At 32.2% G+C, this 20,146-nt stretch overlaps 5 protein-coding genes across 5 annotated transcripts; 3 read left to right on the top strand and 2 right to left on the bottom strand.

The window, feature by feature from the left end:
- Positions 1 to 343: 343 nt before the first annotated feature.
- Positions 344 to 4,924, top strand: POM152 (Pom152p; the record flags this gene model as incomplete). The annotated part of the gene is made up of 6 exons (XM_020189491.1): positions 344 to 699; positions 778 to 1,282; positions 1,493 to 2,146; positions 2,288 to 2,969; positions 3,015 to 3,327; positions 3,373 to 4,924. Coding segments are annotated over 6 exons (4,062 nt in total), but the record flags the coding sequence as incomplete, so codon positions are not given.
- A 328-nt stretch (positions 4,925 to 5,252) lies between these two features.
- Positions 5,253 to 7,205, top strand: ATG7 (Atg7p; the record flags this gene model as incomplete). The annotated part of the gene is made up of 1 exon (XM_020189568.1): positions 5,253 to 7,205. A coding segment is annotated over one exon (1,953 nt), but the record flags the coding sequence as incomplete, so codon positions are not given.
- A 219-nt stretch (positions 7,206 to 7,424) lies between these two features.
- DFG16 (Dfg16p) lies at positions 7,425 to 9,733 on the top strand. Its single transcript, XM_020189055.1, has one exon. It carries the CDS (start codon positions 7,596 to 7,598, stop codon positions 9,552 to 9,554), a length of 1,959 nt encoding a protein of 652 aa, XP_020048534.1. The 5' UTR covers positions 7,425 to 7,595; the 3' UTR covers positions 9,555 to 9,733.
- A 247-nt stretch (positions 9,734 to 9,980) lies between these two features.
- Positions 9,981 to 13,256, bottom strand: ARO80 (Aro80p; the record flags this gene model as incomplete). The annotated part of the gene is made up of 5 exons (XM_020189969.1): positions 9,981 to 10,150; positions 10,307 to 11,788; positions 11,912 to 12,766; positions 12,851 to 12,890; positions 12,933 to 13,256. Coding segments are annotated over 5 exons (2,871 nt in total), but the record flags the coding sequence as incomplete, so codon positions are not given.
- A 932-nt stretch (positions 13,257 to 14,188) lies between these two features.
- Positions 14,189 to 15,358, bottom strand: ECM33 (Ecm33p; the record flags this gene model as incomplete). The annotated part of the gene is made up of 1 exon (XM_020189656.2): positions 14,189 to 15,358. A coding segment is annotated over one exon (1,170 nt), but the record flags the coding sequence as incomplete, so codon positions are not given.
- Positions 15,359 to 20,146: the final 4,788 nt, after the last annotated feature.

Genomic DNA, 20,146 nt, shown 5'->3' on the forward strand with positions numbered 1-20,146 from the left:
GCAGACCAGCACAATGGGGCTTGCTCTTCTCATGCATATAAACGCAGGAGTCACGCTTAATTACTGCGACACAACGCACCCACAGGGCTGAAAACATCCACACTGAGGGTCTCTAACTTTCACATGCACTATCTTTGAATGTTAACAATTTTTCATTTGAAGGAAGTTTTGGGGAGAAAAGTGCATTTGGGTCTATTGGTTGTGCTTCCTCTGCTGCTTTTGCTTCTCATTCAGTGTGCATTGTTTTCTGCTGTGCACTTTCTGACTCATTACATCCTTCAGTCTTACAATGGTAATATATTCTGCCAGAGGGTTGGCTGTGAGCAACTCCTCCGGCTCCAGATATCCAAATCTCAAACCCATATCCACAAAAGACACTATAAGCACAGCTGCCAAATGCAAGAGCTTGAATACCAACCCACTAATTCCTCCCTCCATAATAGACATAGCATCTCAAAGGGTGTATTTCATCTCAATATTTCTTTTGATCCAGGCCTGGAAATTCACCAATTCGTTGAATCTATCGAAATCCCAATTTTCAATTTTCAATTCCTTGAATTTTTACTTCATTTTGAAATTCTTCATAATAGATTCAATTTATCTATGGATTTTGCCTATTTTCAGAGTTCCATATCTCACTTTCAATCCCTTTATAACTTTTCTACAAATAATCTTAGTCACTTGCTTCACCATACTATTGTCCTGTAATTTAACTCTATTGATTTCTTCCATATTTTTTTCATTAATTCCATTTTGGAATTCAAACTCTGCCTCAAGACTATCTTTATCCTCTTCTTTATCCTCTGCTTCTTCTCCAATTCTAAACAATCATATTCAGAATCAAAACCATCTTCATATCAATGAATTGAATCTAATCGATAATAAAATCAACACAAAAAATCTCGATCCAAATGCTCATTTTATCGGCAAAAAAATCATCAATATATTACCAAAATCAAACTCAATTTTTAATCCATTCAATGACACTTATTGTCTAAACGTAAACACTGATTATAATCAAGATTATAATCTCAATAAAATAAACGACCTTTCAATCAATAATTTACCCTTTAATTATTATAATCAAATTGAGATTCCTTTAAAAATTAATTCAACTTATGACATATCCTTTCTACAATTAATTTATTATGATTACAATTCGGACCAAAAACTCCCCATATATTTAAATTATACTAAAAAAGCTCTAAAAAAATTATTTCTTGATCAAAAACTAAACGATTATTATTTGAAAAAGGATATTTCTTCAAATCCCCAAAATCAAGTATTTATTCATTATAATGACTATGATAGTAATCATAATATCCATAAAATCAATATTATCAATAAAAATAACATTAATAATGTTAAAAATAACGATCTTAATAATCATAATAACAATAACAACGATAATAATGATCTCAATAAAATTAATAACAATATTAACATAGAATTTGAAAACAAAAACACAAAAAATAATAACGATTTTCATAAGGACGATATTAAAAACAAAGTATTCTTTTTAAAAATTCCAATTGTCTCTCCAGGTTACTACAAAATTAATAAAGTTTTAGACTCAAAGGGTTCATCGCTTTCAATTTCAAATCCTAACATAATCATCCCTCAATGCCCATTAATTCAAATTAATAATCAAGCTGACTATCAATTGTTTCAATACAACTCCTCTATCGATAAAAATAACATCTCTAAACAACCAGTTAACACCAACTTAAAATGCGTTAATGATTTAAATGATATTGAAGTAACCGTCCATGGTGTCCCCCCATTATCAATTAAATATAAAAAAATGATTAATCAAAAAGTTGATACCATTTATAAAACAAACTTAATTCCTCAAAATCACAACATTACAAACAATAACAACAACAATCTTTACCAATTTTCAAATTTTAAATCTCCTTTATTATTCAGTCCAGTATCAATTTCTAATAATGACTTGGAAAATTTCAAATCTTGGTCGAATTCAGCTCAATTTAAATTCAATCTTGAAAATTCAATACTTTATCAAACTGGTGATTATTCCTATAAAATTGAAGAAATAGTTGATGGCTTTGGTAACATAATCAACTATGATTTGATTTATGATTCCTTTTACAAACACTTGATCAATAATCAACATGAAAAACCAGTCAAAAATTACTTGAAAACCAAAAACTTATTCTACAATTCAATTGACTCAATTGATGATCTTTTTAGAACTAACAATCTATTATATTCTTTGAAAGTTTATAAACCCCCTGTTTTAAATATTCATGATTATGATATCAAGTCCCCATTATTTGAAAATTCAAAAAAAAATATTTCCTTGATTGTTCATAATTCCTTCAACAGAGCCTCAAACTTACATACTTTGAATTCAAATGGTCCATTTAAGGCTAATATTTCATTTGTAGATGATGAAACATTTACTGAATCAAGCTTTATTTACGAGTTTAACTCTTATAATAACTACAATTTAGAAATTGAAAAGCCTGGTACATATTCCTTGATTTCAATCGATTCAAAATATTGTCCTTCTGTTATTCCACTTGATGCTTTACCTGTCGTTGAATATAGGGCTCTCAAACCAAATCTTAAGATTTATTCAAATGAACCTGTTATTAACAAATGTCTAGGCCAAATTGGAATCAAATTTGATTTATTATTCACTGGTAGCCCCCCATTTAAAGTTAAACTAAGTATTTATAGAACTGATCTTAAAAAAAACCAAAAAACCTTATTTGATATAAGAAGATTGATATCAAATATTGATAGACATCAATATGATTTCCAACCTGCTAGCGAAGGCAATTATGAAATTCAATTTGAAGAAATTTCTGACAGCATTTATAAGGATTTTTTACCTCTTGAGAATAAAAAAGAATTGGTTTTTAAAACAACAATGAGAGCCAAACCTGATGCTAAATTTATTAATTCTAATAAAGATCTTAAAAAAATTGAACAATACCAAGGTATGGTTTCACATGAGGATAGACGAATTAATTTGTTTTCAAAAGATATTTGTCTTTTTGAAAATTATACTGCTCGGGTAAAACTTCAAGGTGAACCGCCATTTGAATTGGCATACGAATCCATTGAAGTTTCTACAAATAGAAGATTATCCAAGACCATATCTAATATTAATAGCAATTTATACGATCTCGAGATTCCTGGATTTAAACTTGGAGGCACTTACTCTATTTCATTATTATCAATTGTTGATTCATCTGGTTGTTTGGTTTTGTTGAAAAACCAAGAAATTCGATTCAATGTTAAAAAGTTTTTACCTTATGCTGAATTTTTGGAATTTGATTCTAGAAATAAGCCTCAGTATAAATTAGTTAAAGGTTTAAATGGAAATTCGTACAATTTAAGAATTAAAAAAGGGGATAGGATTGAATTACCTATAAATTTGATTGGTGATAAAAATTTGGAATTAAGTTATTCATATAGGGATCACTCTGGTGAAATCGTTGAAGAAGATTTAATTCGAAATTATTTCAAAGCAAATAATGTTTATGAAGATAAGATTAGTGTTTATAAAGAAGGTATTTATCATTTAAAGGGATTAAAAGATTCATTATGCAAAGGTACAGTTAATGAAAACATTTATTATAATATAAGCTATTTTGATATGCCAACAATTAAATTGCTCGAAAAGCCTGATATTTTTGAAACAGATTCTGGGGATAAATTTACATTTACTAAGCAGGATATTTGCGTAAATAATGATAGTAACTTTGTTGATTTAGAATTCAATGGACATGGGCCATTTGTAGTTCATTATGAAGTTGAATTACCCCATGGATCTACAAAAAAGAATGCTATAACATCTGGAAGCAATTTCTTGTCGATCAATTTGATCAATGGAGATGATTTAAAAGGATATGAGAAAAAAGGAGGTAATTATAAAGTTACATTTACCGGAGTTTATGACTCAATTTATAGTGAGGGAAATTCTAGATTGGATAATTTTAAAGAGATTACAATTTTTCAACAGATTTTACCATTACCATGGGGAGAATTTAATTTCAAAAACAATGGTAATAAACAATTTTATAAAGCATGTCAAAATCTGATATCAAATTCGGGAGACGGGTTTAGTAATTTAATTAATTCAAAGAATTTGGAAAATAACTCGCTTAAGCCAATTATATTGGAGTTAACAGGATCCAAGCCATTTACTATTTATTTGGAGGTATTTAATGAAAGTTTGAATAAAGTTTATCCATTGATTTTAAACAATATAAATTCAAATAGACTAAATCTTAACAGCAAGATTTATAGTTATTTATCTTTGGGAAAACATTATATAACAATTAAAAAAATAGTGGATGGTAAAGGGTGCATTCAAGAAGACTTTTCCAAAATCCGTGGCACCAAGAATCAGCTTATTGTTTCCATCACCGATATTCCCAGAATCAAGAGACTCACGCCATTGGAAATCAACAAGAAGTATTGTGTTGGTGATCATGTTAAGTACGAGCTAATTGGACAGCCACCATTTGAGGTTTCGTACCGTTTCAACTCCAAGAAACACACGACTGAGGTGGAGGACTACCACTTCTTCAGATTGGCATCTGAGGTTGGGCTCTTTGAGATACTGTCGATAAAGGATGCGATGAACTGCGAAATTTCGTTCAGCGAAGAAGAGATAAAGGAAAACAAATATGGTGCATACATCAACCCCATTCCATCGGTGCAGCTCTCAACAAGCGTGGAGCACATCCACGAGGGCGACGAGGTGGAGCTCACATTCAGGTTTATTGATGGAACTCCCCCATTCAACTTGGTCTACAGACGATACTTCAACAATGGAAACAACCACGAAGACTACTATGTGAGCGACATCAGGGAGTACGAGTACAAAACAGTAGCTTATCTTGAGGGCTCGTACGAGGCCATCAAGCTTGAGGATGCCTACTGCCAGGTCACAAGAAGTGTCTAGGCCATGTACTGTGTATAGTCCTAGCTAGCCATAATAAACATCGATGTATTTCTGATTGCATTGGTTTCTAATTGCATCGCTTTCTGATTGTATTGTTATCACCGATAAGAGGATAAGAGATAAGAGGAGACCCGCACAGCCGGCGCCGCGCTGCCTTTGCCCCCAGCCTTTTCTTGAGATAAAAAGAATCCTCCTCTCGCCTTCAGCACAACGAGCTGCTGTTGCAATGTCGTCTTTCCCTGCTTCCTCTGCTTCCTCTGCTGCTTCTGCTTCCTCTGCTGCTTTGCCCTTGAAGCTCGCACCTCCCCAATCCTTTGTCAACTCGTCCTTTTTCACAAAGCTCTCTAACTTGAAGTTGGATGTCATCAAGTTGGATTCCTCTCCAGTTCCTATATATGGCTCATGCGACATAATCTCAAAACCTCCCAGACAAGCTCCAATAATAAACTTGAATTCGACTTCTTTCAGCTCGCTTGCTGAAAATTTGGAATCCTTGCCCACAGACTCTTGTTTTCTAGTCAAGGGCGAGATCAAAAATGTCAATACCATCGAGGAATTCAAAACCTGTGACAAACAACAGTTTTTAAACGATTTGTGCAGTCAATTGTTGGACAGTTTTACTGAAGATAGAAGGACCCAAATATTGGAAAACCCTTATCTTTTAAATACCTTCAAAGTTCTATCCTTTTCTGATTTGAAGAAATACAAATTCTATTATTGGTTTTGTTTCCCTTCATTATATTTACCTTGGAATATAGTGGAGACTTTACCTCTCAACTCAAAAGAAAATGGGTCCAATGACTCTAACGATTACCAATTGATCTTGAAAAATATTAAAGAAAATTGGTGGAACAATAATGAAATCAATAATCTATCAAAACAATTCTTTATCCTAGACAAAAATGATTTAAATCCAATACTCCTAAAAAATATTTTAAATTATGATTTAAACAATCAAGAAATTGTTTTTGGAATGATTGATTCGTCAACTGTGCCAAATAAACCCTCTTGGAATTTAAGAAATTTTTTAGCATTTCTAAACATCTCCTTTAAGCTTACCAAAATTAAAATATTGATTTTTAGAATAAATTACCCAACTTTATCATATTATCTCACCACTGCATTACCTCAATCTGATAATCAAATTACTAAAAACATTGGTTGGGAACGGAAAATGAACAACAAATTAGGTCTGAAATTAGCAGATTTAGGCTCCTTAATCGATCCAATTCAACTAGCTGCTCAATCAAATGATTTAAATCTAAAATTAATGAAATGGAGAATAATTCCAGAAATCAATTTGGATATAATAAAACAAACAAAATGTCTCTTGTTAGGCGCTGGAACTCTAGGTTCCTATGTTTCAAGAGCCTTAATGGCTTGGGGTGTTCAAAATATCACTTTTGTCGACAATGGTAAAGTATCCTTTTCCAATCCAGTTAGACAACCTCTTTATAAATTCGATGATTGTATAAATGGTGGAAAATTCAAAAGCTTACAAGCTGCTCAAGCTTTAAAAGAAATATTGCCAACAATAAATTCCAAAGGTTATAATCTTGAAGTTCCAATGATCGGTCATCCAATTAAAAATTATAATACAGAAAAGCAAAACTATGAACAACTTTACACCTTAATACAAAATCATGATGTAATCTTCTTACTAATGGATTCAAGAGAAACAAGATGGTTACCAACCGTAATTGCAAACGTTTTATCAAAAACAGTTATCAATGTAGCCTTGGGGTTTGATTCATATCTTGTTTTAAGACATGGCTGTATTAAACCTGAAGCCTTGGAATCACAAGATTTAAATGAATCAAGACTAGGTTGTTATTTTTGTAACGACGTTGTCGCTCCAAGCGATAGTTTAAAGGACAGAACTCTAGATCAAATGTGCACAGTAACTAGACCTGGCGTGGCCTTGTTAGCCTCATCTTTGGCCGTTGAATTGTTAGTCTCAATTTTACATCATCCTAAAAAACAATTTGCAAACTCCATAGTCTCTACAAAACACCAACCTACAATTTTAGGTGATTTGCCTCATCAAATTAGAGGTTTTCTACATAATTTTGAAAATATCAAATTGTCAGCTCAAAATTATAAATACTGCTCTGCTTGCTCTTTAAATATTCTAAAGGAATTCAAAGATAGCGGCTGGGACTTTGTTGTTAAGGCTTTAAATGACTACAAATACATTGAAGATTTAAGTGGTTTAACAAAGGTTCAACAAGAAGCCGAAGAGGCTGCGTTGCAATTTGAACAAGAAATGGAAGATTTTGATGATTCGGATGATGAAATACTTGTCTAATTTTTGTTTATTTTTGTTTATTTTTTTTTCTCCCCCTCTATCTCTCTCTCTGCTCGTTCCCTTATAAACTGTTTTGAAAAGACTTTTTATATATTTTGATACACTGTGATACATTTTGACTTTTTTTATTATATACAATTTTCAGCTGGTGACCTCTCTGAGTGCTTCTTCAAGGGTCTCCGGTAAATATCTCGCTTTAGTAGGGAACTATCGTGTTGCACTGAGATACATCTGCGTTTAAATAGAAGACGTCCCATTAGTGTCAGGGCTATTATATCAGTGCAAGAGGATCCAAAAACCTCTTTCTATCTCAAGAAATTATACAAAACCACTTCTTGATCGATGGAGAATTCAGACTCTTTGGACACAGACTTTTCTAATGAGTGTGTCTTCCACTCTTTGTTGACTGGAACATTCCAGCTCAGCAATATAACCTCAGCAAACCTACTCTATGAAAACTCAACAGTGGATTATCCAATTTTATATCTATCAAACTGCTCTAATCATACAATAATAGAAAAATTTATGGAATTTGGCGAGTTTTATCTTCTGAATGATTACTTCATGAGACAGCAGATATCATACAAAAATAGATTTTCAAATAGCACGATTATAATGGCTTATGTCCTAACTGGTATAACTGTTACCAACTGGATATTGCTTTTTTTGCTATTGCTTTCAACTAATAAGAAACCAAAGCTAACTTATTTCATAACAGTCTTTTATGCAATAATATCAACCATTATTCTCTCTCAAACCACTGACTTGTTAAAAATTCAGTATGTGAATAATTATCAAGACATTTTTGAATTTGAAGATGTTATAATAAATGGCTTGACATATTTAATTACAAGAATTATTCTTGAATTTTTTATAAGGATTGCTTGGTTTGATATTTTAATAAAAATTTACAGCTTAAAGTACAAAAGAAAACTAATTATCATTGGTACCTTTTTCACATGTTTATCTGTGACCATGGAATGCTTGAATTTTTTTTTCAATCCTGACAATAACAACGTTAATTTGTCAATTAAAATCTTGTCTTATTCAGTGAGATATTCTGTTTATTTAATTTTCAATGTATCTTTATGGTATTATACCATAAAAAAGAGAAACTTTGCCTATAATAGAAAATCTCTACCTTTGGGTATATTTTCCAATATTCTACTAATAATGCCTATATGTTTTTGTTCATTATCATTAAGTTTGAACAGATCCTATTTTAAATTATTATCAACCTTTTTTGAGGTCGTTTTGTGCTCAATAATATGGGAATGGGTTAAAACAATTCAATATTTTGAAAATATATATGAAAGTAAAACAATAATTGGAAGAAAAATATCAGAAAACAATCTTTTTAATTATAATTCCTGGAATTCCAGTTCAATAGATAACAATAATAGCGATAAAAACAATGATAATTCAAATACTACTCATTTTGGTGGCGGTGCTTTAGAACCAAGACATAAACATAAACATCAAGAACTGACGAAAAAAAATAAAAAGAAAAAACAAAGTACTAGCCAAAGTCGCAAAAGAAAATCAAAGTACTTAACTGATTTATTTACATCAAAAACTCCTATAACAAAAACGGAAAATAGCTCAGAAAATAATGAAATTAACTCTCAAAAGAATATTGATGCAGTTAATCGGAACCTGATTGATGATAACCAAAATAATGAAGGTTATAAAAATGGATTTTCATCAAATAAAATTAACAAATCCATCCAGAAAAATCTTGATAATAAATTTATAAATTTGCTCTTTAAAAAAAAAAGAGTTGATAGTCCTCCAGCAGAGGGCGAAATTATATCTCTATGGGAATTACAAGAAGATGATTTGAATCCAGAATTCTCAAATCAAACTAATATACATTCAACAATATATGGGTTCAATGACAATGATAGCAGCTCAAACAAAAATGAAAACAATATAAATAGCAATGATGAATGCAATGTAAATAATAATGATGAATATGAGATCACAGGGTTTAACCCTATTGATAATATAATTCATTCAAATTTAGTTCAAGACACAATTACCAATACAGAAGATCCCACAAAAAGCTCAGTTCAGCCTTTCAGCTATAACAGCTCTAATGATTATGAAATACAAGAATATGAACTTGATAACATTCATAATTTTGTCTCAACCAGTAATATTAACCCACAAACATACGCAGAAACACAACCAACAATTATTCAGAATAATAACACTGATGAACCTCCTACTTTTGAAATACATGAAGGATTTAAAATAGGAGATTACTTTATAGATGAAAAAAACCCAATGGATCGCTGATTTAATTGCGTGGCTCAGTTTTACTTTTTTTTTTTAATTATAGAGTTCTAGATTTCCCCAAATTGATATTTTTTGTTTTTTTTAGTTTTTTATTTGAAAAAATTATATAATGACTAAATTTACTGATTTTAATCCTTTTGCATATCCTCAATTGTTTTTTGAAGTATTAAAATAATTAATATAATTATAATTCAGGAAAAAACCTCACAGATCTTTCGTTGGAAAACTTTTATTAAATTTCGTAACAGTAATAAAGCACTAAAACCGCTTGTTTATGGTATTTATCAAAATAACACATGTAACCAGTTGTCAGAGAAATTTTTGTAATTCAATAAAAAAAGCGTTCAATTGGAAAAATCAGGTATTTCCATTTAGACCGTCATTTGTATTTGAGCCAGGAATATTGCGATTATTTGTCTCAATATACTGCTGTTCTATCATTTCTGTCCATGGTTCAACAAAATCTAAACCCACACTTGCAGTGTCTTTCATAAACCAGTCCAATATATTGTCGGGAAACTGTGTAGGAAAAAAATCATTTTCAGAAAGATAATTAATTCTATTTTGATCTTCCAAATTTGTAGATTGGTTTGGATCTTTCGGAGCACCTGAATGATTACTGGTATGTGATGTAAAAGTTCTTTTTGAAATAGGATTTGTAACATGAGATTTATGAATATTTTGAGAGACTTGTTGTAAAACCGGTTGATAAGGCGCTGGAGGATATTTGGAAGAATAATTGATATTTCCACTTAAGTTTGTAGAATTATTCTGGTATTGAGAAACACTAATATTTTCTGTTCGTTTGATCTCAGCCAGATCAATTGCATTTGGATTACTGTTTTCAAAATTTGGATCTGTGTTATCAAGTTTATCATTTTCATTGACATTAGAAATATTCACTTTAGACCTTGTCTTCATCTCAGAACAAAGATACATAAGAATAGTGGAATACCTGGTACAAAGATGTAATTCATCTGGTGAAGCTTCTCTAAGAATTATAGCAGCTCTTTGCACAGTTTGAATAATATCATCAGTTGGAATTACAGATAAAGCAATAATAGTGCTAGATGCAGGATCGATAGAGCTAACATTAGCAGTATTAATTAATTTCATATAGCATTTAACCACGAAAGCAACAGATCTAACAATTCTTGTAGACCATCTTACCGGCATAAATTTGAGCATTTTTATTTTATGAATTCTGGTCGTTGATGCCAATACTTCCTTTGCAGCATTGAATGCTAGCTCGACATATTTTGCTGCTTTGGATAATTCATCTAATCTTAAATTTTTCTTTTTGGAATTACTCGCACTTGTAATTTGATCGTTGGTATTGATAGCCAATGAATAAATGTATAATTGACAATAATAATAGTCAAATCTTAAAGATTCATGATCAATTGCAACGCTTAGATCTTTTTGTTGTCTTTTACTTAAATGAATAGCAGTGGATGAGCTATATTTATGATTAGAATTGTGATGATGAAAATTTTTAGGATTGGATGGAATTAATAATTTTTTATATTTTGCTCCCCAATTTTCTAACAAGGGTGAAAGAATGCCTAAAATTGCAAGATTTTGTCTTTGATTTAAAGTTTCAAGTGATTTTGAAGAATAAAGTGATTCATAACCCAAAGACATAATTTTTAATAATTCAACATTAGCTCTTTGATATGTGGTGAATTTCAATGGAGCGTGTATTCTTGATCTTAAAGTCTCCTCATCACCATTCAAAACCAAACAATTTTCTTTCTGATCTGAATCATAAAAGTTATCAAATAGATTATCATCTTCATCTTCATTAAAGTTAGATTCGGCTAGGGATTGTGATAACATACTTCTTTGACCCAAATTCATGGTTGTAGTAGTCTCTGAAATATGAGTTGCAACAAAAATTCTTGAACTAGTTTCCATAAAGCCCATATCTTGTGCTAATCTAATGGCACTTCCAACAAGCATCCAAGCCATCCGACTGCTTCTTCTCATTGCACCCAAGCCAGCTAAAGATTCTTCGTTAGTTTTAGATAAGTTGTTACCATTTGTATCATTTATATCATCATTAATGTCTTCGGGTTTGTTGGCATAATCACACCATCTCCAATGAATAGCTCTTGGATTCCATTCGGTAAATAGCAAAAATGCCAATACAGTTCCAACAGATCTGGTGGATGCCTCAGCCCAAACTGTTTGTGAAATCAATCTTTGACAATGAACCCATAGTCTTTCATGGACTTCAATATGCCTTTGAAGTTTTTGATTTGTTTGAGTTTTAGAACTTAAATTTTCATTAGATAAAAAATTACTATCACTATCACTATCGCTACCGCTATTGCTATTGCTATTATTATCTTTACTAGAATTATTATTATTATTATTATCATTATTATTATTATTATTATTATTATTATCATTATTATTATTATCATTATTATTATTATTATTATTATTATTATTATTATTATTATTATTAGTTTTATTTTTATTTTTATTTTTATTATTAGCAGTATCAGTATCGTTTTCAGTGAATTTTGTATTATTATTTTCGTTGATGAGTTCATCTTCGAAAGGATGATATCGTGCTGAAATAGTTAAGATTGCATATAGTAGGATGGGATAATTCGGCAATATATTTGCAGATCTCAATTCTGGAGGAATATAAGGGAAAAATGGATGCATATTGATAAAATATAATTCTACAAGAAATCTGGCTTCCTTTTCAGTGATTAGATCGTTTTTAGTTGAGCCAATAAATTCAAAATCAGATAAATTTGCTGAAGGCTTGAGACGAACTCTGTTAGTGCTGTCAATTGGTGGCATTTCTAATCTTGAGGGAGTGTTTGAATTTGAAGGTCGTATCAAGGGAGGAATATTTGAAGTGTAAGGAAAATTTAAAATTTCCTTTGAGTTGTTAGTAACTTTCTCTGAATCAATTGAACTGTCATCAGAGGTGTTTTGATGATTAGGATTATTGGCATAATATGGGCTATTCAGTTGATTTTGGTTTATATTTTGAATTTGAGCATGAGGCTGATTATCCAAATTGACACTTGAGGTTGAATTTGAGTTTGAAATGCTGATTTGATTTGAGCCAAAACTGTCATGTTTTGCTCTTCCATCAATTCTATCTCTTTCATCTGCTCTTGCAATTGTTCCGGCAGCTTTAGCTAGAAAGATTAAGGCACCCTGCATAGTTGATAATTCAGAGGAGCCTCTTAGTTTTGGTTTAGGTATTTCTCGATTACCTACAGAGTTGAGGATTTTTTTTTGTTGTTCAATTGTGGGGTTGGAGAAACCATGTTTATTGTTTTGATAGAAAGAAGAGTAATGCGCAGGCTCTGTCGATTGGTTTAATAGAGAAGAAGCCGGAGGTAGAACAGTTTGGTGAGGGATGTTATTTGTTTGGTTTGTGTTTTTGCTGTTGGTTAAGTGATTCTCTATGGGGATATCTGGGTTCGGGGGCCAGTTTTGATCTTTTGAGAAATGGTGAATGTTTAGTTTGGTGTCTCTAATTTTCCTTCTCTTTTTGAAGTTTGCTATATTAGAGCCACCTCTTCTGGACTCAGCAAAGACACACTCTCTTCTTTCTCTTTTGCATCTTGCACAGGGAGGATCATGGGGAGCATCTAAAGAGCCCAAGTCGCATTTGACCTTTCTTGTTCTACAGTTTAAGCAAGCTTTGTAGTTTCTTTTAAAGTGTTTCAGAGGCTTAGAGTGGTTTAGAGCATTCAAGTTGTCATTAATTGGAGTATTATTAGAAATGTTATTGGAAAAGTCATTTGGGCTATTACTTGGGCTATTTGGGATGTTATTTGGGATATTTGGGGATTTGTTATTATTTTGAAGGATGGGAAAAGAGTCATTTGAAGGTCTTTGGGGGTTGAAAGCCATTTTTGAATTTTTTTCTTTTCTTTCATGAGAGATTAAGAGAAGGTGGACATTTTAGATTCAGTATTGGAAATAATGACGATAATGGCGATATAAGATTGTGGGTATGAATCATTGGATGGGTAAAGAAAAAGCAGAGGTAGGAAATGGAGAGTTGAACATGTGACACGAGCAATATATGTACAATGTTTAGGAAGAGATGGAATTGGAGTGGAATTAGCGTGGAATTTGGGTGGGATGGGATTAAATGGGATTAGATGGTGTATTGCGAGAGATATAAACATAAAGGATTAATTAAAAAGAATTAATATTATAAAGACAAAATATAAAACTATAAAGAATTAAAATGAGAGAAAACAAAGGTGGAGTAGAGTAAAAGGAAAAACATAAAAACGATAGAAAAAGATTGAAAAAAAAGAAAATGAAGCCAAATTAATGATTAAATTAAAATTAAAATTAAAATTAAAAGTAGATCAAATTAAATTAAAATCAAAATGTATAATAGTGATGATTATATTGATAATATATATATTTTAGTATAAATACATTATTTGTTGAAAGTTATTTCTGTTTTAAAAGAAAAGTAACTGTTAGTATTATATTTTATTTTATTATTTTATTATTTTATTATTTTATTATTTTATTTTATTTTATTGTTATTGTTGTTTTATTATATTATTCTATTTTTTGTTATAATTTTATTTTCTTAAAGAAAATTTAAATGTAAATTAAAATTAAAATTAAAATTAAAGTAAAGATAACAAGGCAGCAGCAAAAGCACTAATAATGGAAACACCGGAAAAAGCAATTTGTGGAGAACCAGAGTCGGAAGAAGAACCAGTACCAGAAGCAGCAATAGTTCCACTGGCATCAGAACCAGAGGCAGTTCCGGTGGCAGAGCCAGAACCAGAACCGGAACCAGAACCAGAGGAAGAGGAAGATTTTGCAGCTCTACAGGAGTAGTCATCACCTTGAATAACACCCTTTTTGTGTAAGGCCTTTAATTTGGAACAGTCCATGTAGACAGAGGAATAAAAGGTAGCACCACCTCTAACAGATTTCAAACTTGGGAAGGTAACATTGGATAAAGCTCCACCAATGTCAATGGCACCACCAACAGTCTTTAATTTAGGGAAACCAGTAATGGAAGTCAAAGCAGAATTGTTTGTGATATCTAAAGCACCACTGATGGTAACTAAGGAAGCAAATTCAAGATCGGTTAATTCATTGTTGTGGGAGATAGCTAAGGCACCACCAACAGTTTCCAAATTGTCAATAACTAAAGAGTCAATAGTGGTGTTATAAACACCCATTGAACCATTGACAGCGGTTAAGTTGGACATGGAGATGGAGGAAACATCTCTGAAAGTAACGTTGTTAGCCCAGATTAAGTTGTCAAAAGAGACTTCAACGGTTTCGGAGTTATAAGAAACTTCTAAAGAAGTTTTAACGGTTTTAAGAGCACCATCAACAGCTTGCAAATCTCTGTTGTTGTTGACATTGAAGGTGTCAACGTCAACAACGTTAATACCAGAAAGAGTTTCCAAGGCAGTATCGGAGATATAAAGAGAGTCGACTTTGGAGATACCAGTGGTTAAGGTAATTTCACTTAAAGCTGGAAGAGTGACAAAGTAGATAGAACCAACTTGAGTCAAAACAGGCAAGTTGAGGTTATCTAAGATGGTTAAATCAGTCAAGGATAATTCATCGTCAATGATTTGTAAAGAGTCAGCAGAGAAGGAAACCAAAGAGGTGGCATTTTTGATGATTAAAGAACCTTTGATTCTGGTAACACCAGGCAAAGCAGCAGTACCAATAGAACCTTGGATAATAACATCACCTTCAAGGGTACTACATGATGAGATAGTATCTAAGTCACCTTGGTTTTGAATAGCAAATCCACTGTCACTTTCACAGTCATCAGCAAAGACCGAAGAAAGGAAAGCTGAGGCGGTTATCAAAGAGGATAATAGAGATTTTCTGAATTGCATTTTTTGATGGAATGTTATTGGAATATGAGAGTAGTAGATGGCACTAGGGTATATATATAAATATGAATAGATAAATATAAATATATGGATAGTGATAGTGATGAGAGCTTATAAACGAGATGAATTAATTCAAAACAATATTAATCTTCAGGAACTAGGAACGGGAGAAGTAAATAAAAGAAGAGAGAAGTAAGAAAACCTAGAAGAAGAATTGTTGAGCGAGTGATTAATTCTTGTTTTTAAGAGATTTCTTAAAGATAATAAAGGTCAATAAATATAAGAAAAATGGCTGAAAAGACGTCTCTTATAAAAAAGTGGAAAGAGGAAAGAGAAAAAAGAAAAGAGAAAACAAAACAAAAAACAAAAAGACGAAAAGGGGATCACCGCTCGATTTAAATACGCTTTGCCCAGCAGCGCGCTCCCTCTGTCCTCGCGCCCCGTGCGTTTGCAACAGCCTCACTGCGTGTGCAGGCTTAGTTCCATACCACGCCTGTGCTATCGGGACGGTTTTGCGTGCTGCTTGTTCTGTGTTCTGTCGTGCTGACGTCGCTAGGGTGTCTGCACCTGCTTCGAGGTATTTATAGCACACCGAGCCCCCACAGGCCGTGCGTGCTGAGGTTGGCGCCGGTGCTTCCGCCAGCCCAGCGGTCTCTGCTGCCGGTGCTGCCGATGATGCCGGTCCAATAAGCCCCTGCTGCTGCTGATGCCGCTAGCGCCACGTCGGGCCCGCGCTTGTCTTCTTGATGGAGGTGGAGCAGAAGAAGCGGTTGCGTTGAGCTTAAGCGAATAACACGCTAGAGCAAAGCGCAGCGGCTCATTTATACTTGGGAATTGCACATCTGCCGGAAATGAGCTGCTGCCACTATCTTCCAGACGATAAATAATCTGTCTGGTTATTTGATTGGATTCTCCAAAGCAGCAGGCGTTTCCCTCGCTTGCTAATTTCAATTTACCGTCTCCAAAAGATAAAAATGAAACATGCTATCTGATATCGGTGTGTATCATACTTATGATCATATTTATGATATCAATTGTTGCGCTACAATAATATAACTGACAATTGACGGATGACGATTTTCAGCTCCAAACAATGTTAGTATTTGGCATTTAACAACTATGCAATACCTCCTAAAACACAACAATTCTTCCGCCTAAATATAGATTCGTTTTTACAGCAGCCCGCAGAATATCCGTTTTAAGTTGCTAGTGCAATTGCAACACAACTCAAAACACAACAAAGAGTAAAATGGTTGTTTTTTGTATTTTTAACCCATGCTGCAATCGCAACATCTCGCTTGATATCGTTATAAATAAATCAAACTGCAATTAAAACTGGCAATTTAAATTGCAATCACTTGGTTTTCTGCTCAATTACATAAATTGGTTGCAACTCTAACTGCACCATCTTCCTCCTCGCTGGTTTTACGTCCAGAGCCTTCCTCCAATCAAACTCGTTTGTCTGCCCAGGCTCATAAACTCATACCCAACGCTTCATTCTAGATCTCGTTGCCAGGTCAAATGCCCTAATTTCAATACATTCCCGGCTGGCGGTCGAATGTAGTTTCAATTCGCTCCACTTAGCACAGACCTGCACCCTAAGCTTGTTTTGAAAAATGTGAAATTTGTGAAAAAGATGAAAAACTAGGGCTTCACTACCGGGACCCGCTTCTACATAAATACCACTAATTTTTCTCTCTTCTCTCTAGTCTTTCTCTCTGGTATTGATATGCTATCATCGTAACTCAACCATAATGCCCTCTATAATACCACTATAGTACCACCCTACTACCTTTCAATTCTGTAGCTTTCCAGCACCACTGCCCATGAATAGCCCCATGTAACTCATCGCTGAAATCTCAGCTGCTTGTTACTCGGCTCCACGAGAGGCTGTTCTTTTTTCTGGTTCTCCCACCAAATCCCAAGAAAATCTTAGAATTGTAGTTTCTTTTTCGCCTGTTTTCAACAAAACCACTTTGTTCCATCTCCCTGGGCCCGTTTCTCGCGATAACTCCTCCGGAAAAAATCACTTTCACAAACATGCGGAAGTCTGCACTACTATGTGCTGCAACGTACTCTAACTTGCAAAGCTGCATTGAAACGCACTGAATCAAAACAAAGCGGATCCCGTCTTTTTGTCTTCGGTTTTTAACACAAGATTATTACTCGCTCGATTAGGAAACGCTCTCATTTTGAGTACTTTATCATCAAACCTTTTCATTTCTATTCTACTTTATTTCGTTCAATTCAGTTCAGTTCGGTTCGACTATTATTGAACTTTCTCACTTGTTCGATGATCAATCTCATCTTCAGAGCTAAATATAGTCTCAAATAAACTACTCAATTTCTTATTAAGCTCATCATCTTCATTAATACCACTAACCTTATCCTTATCCTTATCCTTATCCTTATCCTTATCCTTATCCTTATCCTTATCCTTATCATCAATATCCTCATTAATATGATTGTTTTCATTTTGGCTATGATCAATCTCTTCGTATTTTTCTTCATATCCATATCCATATCCATTCTTATACCCATCTTCTTTTTCTTCACATTCATCTTCCTTCTCTTTACTCACTTTCTTGTCAGTTGTTTCTGTATTTGATTTCTTATCTATATTATTATCCTCCTCATCCGAACAAAGATTAATTATATCGTCTTGAAATTTATTAGAATTAATTAAATTATCTCCATTAATTGGTTTGGTTGGTCTAGTATTATCCTGATAATCATTTTGATACTTCATTTTATTATAATTATACTTATTAAAATTATACTCATCATCACCATAATAATCATATTTATAATCATTATGATTATGGTTATGATTATGATTATGATTATGATTATAATCTTCATCATCAACACCATCGTCATCGTCATCGTCGTCAACATCACTATTAACATCAATACTTTTCATTATTTTTCTAGTAGTTCCATTCTCATTTTTATTCCCACCTTCATATTGTTCATTATCTTCATTGCCACTTTCATCATCACTAAGTACAATAAAATCCATTTTATTACCATTCATATTTCCATTTTTAACTCCATTTTTAACTTCCTTGATATTTCCATTGATATTTCCACTTTCACTTTCTTTTTGATAAATTTCACTAATACTATATTCAAACTCATCTTCATCTTTTATAATACTCCTTTTCTCTTCACCATTAACTTCAATTTTAGCTCTTTTAAATCTATTTCCATGTCGCTGTCTATTTCTTGAAACTATACTTATTTCAACTTTAGAATCACTATCATCTTCCGAATCTATTTCATATTCTGATATCCCATTTGCTTCACTTTTTATTTCTTTCTTAACCTTAGCCTTTTTCTCATATTCATCAATCTCAATCTTTTCAAGCTTATAAAGCTTATCAAATTTATTAAACTCTTCAATTGTTTGCTCTTTTAATTTAGTCCTCGCATTTCTATTCATATCATCTTCATCTTTTTTAAACTCTTTTTCCTTCTCATATTCTTCATAATCATGCTCTTCATAATCATACTCCTCATAATCTTGATAATCTTGATAATCCTGATAATCTTGATAATCTTGATAATCTTGATAGGTTTTTATATCTTTATTATCTCGAGCATTAGACGATCCTCTTAATCTACCAAACCTATATTCAAACTTATAATCATCATCATCATCACCATCATCATTAATATCAATGCTCTCCATATTATTGTCTTTATCATTACCTATACTTCTAATAATAGATTTCTCACTTGATTCAATAATCGAAAGTACTTCATTATTCACAACCTGATATTGCTTATTTAATTCATTCAATTTCTCGGTCAACTCATTACGATAGGTAAACGTTTTGTCATGATTTAATGCTCCCTTTCGATACTGTCTTAATAATGATAAAACTTTACTTGCTTGTAATGGAATATTACCACTTTTAGGCGTAAGTAATGGAAGTTTAGGTAGCTCGTCATATTCTTCCCCGTCTATCCTTCCATTAATATTACGCCTCACAACAACTCTCTTAATATCACTATCTGAATCTGAATTAGAATCAGAATCGAAATTCAACGCAGATTCTGATCCAGATGAAAGTTCAAACTCACTGTCTATCCTAATTGTCTCAAATGAATTCAATTTCTTTTTCAAAATATTTAAATTATTTAAACTGGAACTTAAATTCGTATTAAATCTAAATTTAAATGATTCTTCCAGAAATTTTTTAAAACTATTGTTACTATTATTATTACTATTATTATTATTATTATTATTATTATTATTATTATTATTACCATTATTGTTAATCGTAGAAGTAGTATTATAAACACCGCGAAAATTATTACCTCCATTGCCATTTTTAATTCTATTATTTATTATGCCTCTATTATTAACCTTAAGTCTAGTATCCCTACTTCTACTAATTTTGTTATTTCTATTAACCTTTGTGTTCTTGCTGCCAAGTCTTTTATTTCTTCTATTGGTTTCCAATGATATGCTGTTGATTTTATTTATTGTTTCTTTATCTTCCTTTTCATTGTACTCAATGCCTTTCATTAGCTCGAGCGCATGTTTTACATTGGTTGGCAATGTAAATAATCTCAAGGGCAAATTAGTAATTTCATTTCCATTTAAATTTGTTCTGTTATTCAATGATTTTTCATCATCTTCTGAATAAAATAAATATGATGGTAATTCTATTATTTCATTATCGTTTTTAATGTTTAAATAAAGTT

Source organism: Ascoidea rubescens (genome assembly GCF_001661345.1).
Source record: "Ascoidea rubescens DSM 1968 unplaced genomic scaffold ASCRUscaffold_3, whole genome shotgun sequence".
Taxonomy (NCBI): domain Eukaryota; kingdom Fungi; phylum Ascomycota; class Saccharomycetes; order Ascoideales; family Ascoideaceae; genus Ascoidea; species Ascoidea rubescens.